Raw genomic sequence first — 8,148 nt, 5'->3', positions numbered from 1 at the left:
CATAATTCATGGGTATGGGCTATGTGCTGGCATCTATGGCGATCTTGATAGTCGCCCAAACATCAATCACCAAGACAATGCGAAGATGCAGTGGGATGTCAACGGTCCAGCCTCTAAATTCAGGGTGTTGACATCTCTTCTCGGGGTGTCCATAGTACATGAGCACAGCGGCTTTGATAGAATTCCAATCTCGGGGAATTTCTGCCCTTCCATTGATCCTCTCACTCGGATTGTTTGGGCTGGTAGGCAACTAGTCAGCGGCGGAGGCCTGAGGCTTGGTACTTCGGCGCATAAGAGAATTGGAATAAGATCTTTTGAGTCCAATAGATGCGCGGTGCTAGAGTGCGGCGGCAAAACCGTGGTTGCAGCTGGGCTCATAATGAAGCAAGTGAGAAGCGGTGCTGCTGGACTGATTGTCAATGGCTGGTTTCCAAAAGCTTGGGTGCCGGAGAAATCAGAGCTGAGGGAGACACGCTGGGTGTCCAAATCAATTCCGTTGATGGTTGCTTGGTGGGGTCAGGGGACTGGGCGGTTTTTTGGCAGTGATCCAATGCCCCATGCGACTGGCAGGGTGATTGCCGGCGACGATGATGTCGGGGACTGCGCCAGCGATGCTGCTGCCTTAGTGAGATTGGGTTTGGACCCTATGTGGCTAGGTCAAACTATTGGGCCTATGCTTGTGGCTCTTGAAAATGGGCTCATATGTGTTACTATGGGCCAGAAAAGGAAGATGAAGGAAGTAAGTAATAGGCCTGGGCTCTTCATTAAAGAAGCATCCGAGTCCATTCGGCCTTCAGAAGTTTGGACAGCTGTGGGGCCCGCTTCACTATGTTGTTAGGCCTAGTCTCTCTATGGAACGGAAAGCAATTGTGCCCAACAAAACCTCCTAGCCCTAGCTTAAAAGGCGAGGAAAAAATATAGATAGGTGTGGTAGGGGTCTATTTATTATGTCTTGCTATTCTCCATAGTTTATAGGCTCGCTTTTAAATAAGTGAGCGGTTAGTTCGAATATAGGTGGTCTGTTTCTATGTATCACAGTAGTTCTCTTACTACAACTTCTTGATCTGTCTAGTCGAAGGCAGCAGAAGGATATGTAATGTCCATCTTGACATAAGTTAATGAAATCCACATTTCTTTCAAAAAAAAAAAAAGAAGAAGGAAAAATAAACATATTAGTTTAATTAGTAAATAAATTATAAAATAGAAAGTTATAATTGTAGATAGTAATATTAGTTTAATTAATACACTAGGAGCCACATAGCACCTATTTTTATCTATTTAACGATCAGTTTGCTAGTTTCCCTGATCCCACTCAGTGTTCCCTTTCATTTGGTTCCAATAGTTCAGCACTTCAACCTATCTAGACTTTCTCTCTCCTCATATTTTAGAAGTGGCAAGACTATGTCCACCCTATAATTTATTTTGTTTACCCTTATTCTCCAATTAATGAGAAAAAGAAGAAGAAGATATATTATAAAACCAAAGAAAGAATAAAAAGGAAAACAAGAAAACAAAAATATTAAGATGCATTTATTTGATAAAAAAGAAGAAGAAGAAGATGCAGACGTTGTAGCGAACTCTCATATCACCACTGCACCACCATATTCTAAACTCTTATGGCCCCAATGATCAATTTCCTTGTCTCTTTCCAGGATTGGGCTTGGGATTGAAGTTTGGGTTATTTATGGATCGGAGGGACTCCATTATGTTAAGACAACTCATGTTCTTCTAGGATGATGGTGGCTGGGTTGGCCGTTGATAGGTGGTGGCGACGATTGAGGCAAGGATATATAGGGGTATATTAGGGTACTAAACTACTAATGGTTGATGCAGAATGCAGATATATATATTTTAATCGAAAGATGAGCTTGCATAATGTAGATATTGATGTTTTTTTTTTTTTTTAGTTAAGGTTAGTATGGGATCTTTTACTAAATTTTTGTATGTAGGATGAATTAAGTATATAGAAGCGTGACAATAGACAGATCTTTTAAAAGTTCATTGTTTTTTTTTTTTCTTTTTTTTTCTAATTTTAGAAGCGTACAATGGAGTGTAATCAGAATATTTATTTTAGCTTCATCATAAATTTTGTTTAATGAAAAAATAAGGAGCTCAACGTGGATACTCTTAACAGCACTGCTACGGTACTACAAACTTTACATTAAAAGAAAATCACTAAAGGCCAATAACAGATAAGGTCACAACTTGTCCACTCAATATTTGTATCTTCCATAAGGCCACTCGTACTTAAAAAACTATTGACCTGAACCTAAAAGTTACAGTCTCAAAAGGAAAGGCTATTGTCCTTGACCCGAACTTAAAAGTTACAAGGCCACTCGTACTTAAAAAGCTATTGACCTGAACTTAAAAGTTCTCAAAGGGAAAGGCTATTGTCCTTGACCCGAACTTAAAAGTTACAAGGCCACTCGAACTTAAAGCTATTGACCTGAACCTAAAAGTTACAGTCTCAAAAGGAAGGGCTATTGTCCCTAACCCAAACCTAAAAATTACAGTCTCAAAAGGAAAGGCCATTGTCTTTGACCCGAACCTAAAAGCTATTGATCACCTAAACATTTTGAGGAAAAAAGTATATATAATGGCCTAGTAAATAACAAGGTCACTAAAAAATGTTATAAAAGAAATCTAAAGTTAGATAGAGAGTCTAATGAGGACCATTATAATAAAAATTAGTTGAAGACTTTCCGATTAATATTTCGGCAAATCAACCGTTAGATGTCTAGATATTTATGAGCACATCACTTCTATAAATTTTCAACCAAATTGGAAATCGTTAAAGTGTCAAACTAGATTAAATAAATGGACAAACCAAATCTGTCAAATTTGAACCGTTCATATTCATAAATAATAAATCACTATTATAAATGCCCTAACGATTTCCAATTTGGTTGAAAATTTGCAGAAATGTTTTACTCATGAATATCTAAACATCTAATGGTTGATTTGCCGAAATGTAATTAAACAGTGAGTCTCACAAAAAAGTTCTCAATTAGTCCTCATTAGAGCAAGTCCACCCGTGGGTCACCATGTCACCTAATATTCACTATTTTTTATGTATATTTTCACTCTCTGGGTCACGAGCACGGTGTATTTCCTGCCCTAGGTCACTTTCTAGGTCACCCTGGTGACCTGCAAGCTGACTTGGTGACCTAGGTCTTTTTGGAAACTGTGCCCGTGATCCAGAGAGTGGAAATAAATATAAAAAACAAAAAGTGAATAGTAAGTGACCTAGTGACTCAACGGGTGAACTTGCTCTTATAGTGGTGCTCATTAGAACCTCTCCGCTTAAAGTTTTATTGCAAATATTCAATTCCATACTGAACTGATCATTATTAATATTATGTTATTGATTAAATACATTGAATTCTTTGTGGAAATTTTAAAGTTTTTCTTCAAAGACTAATATGATTCTAAATTCTTCCATGGCTTTTAAGACCATCTCCAACAGATTGGTCTTTTCCACGTGGAGGCTTTTACTGGTAACAAAAGACGTATGGAGGCACTCCAACCCATAGGTCTTATCCTATGTGTAAATGACATATGGAGTTGGGCTGTTAAATTTGACAGAACAAAAGCAATCTGTCTTTTGTTTTTTAATCATTATTTTTCTCTCTTCCTTCTCTCTCGTCTCTCTCCCCACAGAGCTTCTTTCTCTTTCCTTTTTCAATTTTGCATCTTCTCATCTTCTCAGGCAATTGACCCACAATAACATCTGCCGGTGTCGACTTGGACGCAGTCCTTTGACGGGGTTCTGATTCCGAGCTTTGCGAAGTAGAGACCGGCCTAGGAAGGGTGGCCGTTGTCGCCCAATTCCAGATCCACAGATCATTCAAAATCGAATTGAGGGACTAGTGAGTGAGTAGTGAAAGACTGAGAAAGAATTCGGCGATGGTCGAGTTGACTCAGCTTGAGCAAGTCGCGACGATTCTTGGCCCCGACCCCTCGCCTCTTTCAAAACCCTAATCTCCTCCCTCTTCTCCTCCAATTCCGAGCAGCGATCCCGGGCCGAGCTCGTCTTCAACATCTGCAAAAACTACGATCCCGACTCGCTCTCCCTCACACTCGCTCACCTCCTCCGATTCTCGCCCGCACCGGACTCCCGATTTATCTCTGCTGTCCTCCTCCACAATCAAATCCGCCTCTGGCGAAGCCTCTCTGAGAACACACAGTCCACGATACAACAAGAAAAACAGAGAAGAATAAGAAAAAGAGAGAACATGACCAACCACGAAAGAGGAGAGATAACAAGAAAGAGGAAAAGTGATTTTTTTTTATATATAAAAATTCAGAAAAAAATAATAAAATAATATTTGAATTTAACACATCTATTGGAGTATAAATTTGTCAAAATTGACAATTGCCACCTCAATCTTCAAATTCAAATTTGACATAGGCATTTTGACTCAACCATTGGAGATGCTCTAACTGGTTTGCATGGCATGGAATATGCTGTACCAGCAATTAATTAGTTCCCACGTGAAGTGAAGTTAATGTTGACTAACAAGAAACCCCAAAGAAAGGTACGTCCGTACTATAAGATGTTGACTGATCCTTCATCCACAGAGAACTTTATCGAAGCCAGTTGTAATGACTTGAACCCTAAGCGCCACAAAGTCACAGCTCTGAGGACGTGGGGTGATACATGATGGTTATTTTTGTGCTCCAATTTTTTTATAGGCCTTTTCTTTTTCTTTTCTTTTTTGAGAGGAAGGCCTTTTCTTTTTTTTGATCACTACCTCCATAACTTTATGCTCTTGCTTTGTGACCAGCTGCAGACTGAGAAACAGACTTGATTGACCGGAGAAAGTTTCCAGCGACGATAGGGTAAGAGCCACTTCTTTCTTGTGGTGGGACGCTTGCGCTTGCGTAACCAATTTGGATTTCCTTGGCTCAGGCGATTCAACTCATCTTATGTGCTTTTGAAGGAACTCCAGTTCAAGGACTCCACTCCAGTCAAAGACAGAGGATTATGTTATTGATTAAATAACATTATGTTATTGATTAAATACATTGAATTCTTTGTGGAAATTTCAAAGTTTTTCTTCAAAGACTAATATGATTCTAAATTCTTCTATGGCTTTTAACTGGTTTGCATGGCATGGAATATGGCGTACCAGCAATTAATTAGTTCCCACGTGAAGTGAAGTTAATGTTTTTTTTTGATATTAATGAAATTTCATTAATAATTACCGATGAGAGTAAACTCAATGGAAGGTGCCTAAACAAGGCACAAGTACAAATAAACCCAATAAGGAAAATTACAACTCAACCATAATCCACGTGGATAGGGCAAAAGAGTGTAACCCTAAAAATTAAAATAAACATCAACTCCTACACTAGCACAGCAGCCGCCGCCCAAGCTCTTCCGCACAACCGTCGCAGGCGCCGCCGCCAGAAGCCAAGAGGATGCGAGAAGTGCTGAATCGAAGTGATGAGTACCGAATAGCCGTTGCCAGAACAATCCCAAAAAGTGAATCCAATCAAAACCAAAATTAAAGGGGATGAGAGAAAGGAACCAATACCACACACACACACTATCTTCTCCATCAGAGAGACTCAAACCGGGAAGGGAAGACAACCACCGAGATGGGACAAAAGCCAAAAGCAAAGAAAAAATCCAGCGGAGAATGGGGGGTGAAACACCCATGCGTGAGCACCCATAGTCCATACGGTAAGTGACTCGCACTTTTAAGAGGTAGCCACAAAATCCTTCATGGAGAAGGTCTTTGGTAGATGGAGGGGAGCTGGTGTGAGGTGATGGGTGAGGGGAATCATGGAGTTTTTTGGATCTGAAAATTTTTTGGGTTGATCAGCAAAGAAAGGAGGAACAAAGTCCTCTATAACTGGACATAAGCCAACAAAATCACCACAAGATGGGTGTAATTCACCACAGGGGTGTGAGAGAAGCAAGAGAAAAAGATGAATGACAGAGGAACTGAGAAAAAGAGAGGCCAACACGAGAGAGCCCGCCCCCAACTCTCAAGCCTTCGATCTAGATCCGAAGGGATCAAGATCCGGGCAAAGAGAAGGGGGAGGGAGATGAGTTTTCTCAGATCTGTTTTCTCTCTCTAGATTTTAGAGAGAGACGCTCCTTTCTCATTTTGGGGTTCACGTTCCTATAAGTGAAGTTAATGTTGACTAACAAGAAACCCCAAATATTATAAGAGAGAGATAACATATGAAATTAAACTCAGGATTAGAGAACAAAGTAGAGATTCACGTTACCCAATCAAGAAGATAAAAACATTCTTCTTCGGAGCGGTAAGTTGTGTTGCTCCTCCCACTGACTAATTCCAACACAACAATTCTGAAACTATAAACATCTGCTTTATCAGTTAGATAACCTCGCATTGCATATTCAGGTGCCATATATCCACTGCCAAGTCATACAGTCAAATATGATCTAGTATAAACACATAGTAATAGTACTACAAATCTGATAGAAATAGGGTTTTTATTTTCTTCATTGAATGATTAAAATGCAACACAGTTGAAATAACAAAGCTGCATTAAGGGTAGAGAAACCTTCCATTTGTTCCAGAGTATAAGAAAATAAAGTCAAGCATAGAGGCTCACAGAGTTCCAGCAATCCGGGTGCTTATGTGGGTATTATCCTCTTCATCAGGCTTGGCCAATCCAAAATCAGCTATCTTTGGACAAAGATTTTTATCGAGTAGCACATTAGTAGCTTTAATGTCTCTATGAACGATCTTCAACCTTGATTCCTCATGGAGGTAAGCCAAACCTTTTGCTATACCAACACAGATCCTGTGCCTTGTTGGCCAATCCATCTTCACCTGACTTGCTTTTGGGCCTTTAATTTGTCAAATTGATAAAAAGTAGTTATAAGAAACATATTTTTTCTTTCTTTCGAGTATAGAATCTTTGCAGACCCTAAGCATGAACCAAACAAGTTTAGGTATAAGAAAATTATAGACGAGAAACACTTACCAAACGGAGCACGAGCAACACTATTATTTTCCAAGTACTCATAGACAAGCAACAAGTCATTTCCTTCAATACAACATCCATAAAGCTTGACAAGGTAAGGGTGTTGCAGAGCAGAAATCATGCCAATCTCATTCACAAATTCACGATTCCCTTGCTTTGATTTGGCAGAAAGCTTCTTAACAGCAATTGCAGTGTCATCTGATAGAAGGCCCTGCATGTATCAAACATAGTTACGGTTCAACTCCTTCGTAAACCGACATAAAATTCTGCTTTTAACAATAAACAGAAATTACTGGTCTGAAGAGTACCTTGTAAACAGGACCAAAACCACCTTCTCCAATCTTATTCGATATGTCAAAGTTGTTTGTGGCAGTTTTGATTTGCCTCAAGGTAAATCTGCTGGTTTGCAGGTCCACACCCTTCAAATATATATTAAGTAAACTTACATGTAAGAAATTATTGTCCATACTACAGACTAATAGCATTCTTATTTCTTAGTATCTTAAGACTAATTTGAGACCTAAGAGTTGACAACGTCAGTGTTTCCATAGCTTTAACCTCAAAAAATATCTTAGCAGCAGCAGTATTTAAAACTTCACTCTGTGTGTCTGTGTGTGTGTCTTACGGAACAAGAGTAATATACATGAAAAGATGTACAAATACCTTGTTCTAAAGTATTTGCTGGTCCTATGAAGCCTTTCCACCAGAGAATACCTAAAACCAGTAATATAATGAAGACTCCTCCGGCCACGATTCCAACCACTGCACCTGCAGATATACCACTGCTTCCACCTCCTGGCCGGGTTTCTTGAGGGGGTGGAGAGTCTGCCAGAAGAAGAATAGCTTTAGTAGAGTAAATGTTAATGATAGGAGTGCGTTATCCAACCATCTAACTAATGTACAAAGCAACAAATGATACTGGAACTTCAGTATAAGTAGATGATATGAAACATAAGTTGTTCTGTCAAATTTTGCTTTGGTGCGATACTTATTCTTACATTCTTTCTTGACAAAATGAAAGTTTTACATAGAAACATTAAACTACAACACATTAGCAGAAGAAGGTCAAAGCTTATAGCGTCAAAAGACAATACCAGAAACTATAGAGATAGCTGATATAAGAGGACCATAGTCTCCTTTGTAAGGGACACCTGTTGTCCCTTTCCCAGCCCAGAATAA

The 8,148-nt window shown here is 39.3% G+C and overlaps 1 protein-coding gene across 1 annotated transcript in view; it reads right to left on the bottom strand.

Moving 5' to 3' along the window:
• Positions 1–6,234: 6,234 nt before the first annotated feature.
• The window catches only part of LOC133730997 (probable leucine-rich repeat receptor-like serine/threonine-protein kinase At3g14840), a 6,214-nt gene continuing 4,300 nt past the window's right edge, over positions 6,235–8,148 (bottom strand). The window contains exons 13-18 of the mRNA XM_062158481.1: positions 8,064–8,148; positions 7,633–7,794; positions 7,278–7,396; positions 6,970–7,180; positions 6,595–6,832; positions 6,235–6,394 (exon numbers count right to left, since the gene is read on the bottom strand). The exon at positions 8,064–8,148 is cut by the window's right edge and continues 111 nt beyond it. Of these exons, the coding sequence (XP_062014465.1) occupies positions 6,235–6,394; positions 6,595–6,832; positions 6,970–7,180; positions 7,278–7,396; positions 7,633–7,794; positions 8,064–8,148 (975 nt within the window). The remainder of the gene's footprint in view (positions 6,395–6,594; positions 6,833–6,969; positions 7,181–7,277; positions 7,397–7,632; positions 7,795–8,063) is intronic.

This window comes from Rosa rugosa, chromosome 2, assembly GCF_958449725.1.
Source record: "Rosa rugosa chromosome 2, drRosRugo1.1, whole genome shotgun sequence".
NCBI lineage: Eukaryota > Viridiplantae > Streptophyta > Magnoliopsida > Rosales > Rosaceae > Rosa > Rosa rugosa.
This window is presented reverse-complemented; position numbering and strand designations above follow the sequence as displayed.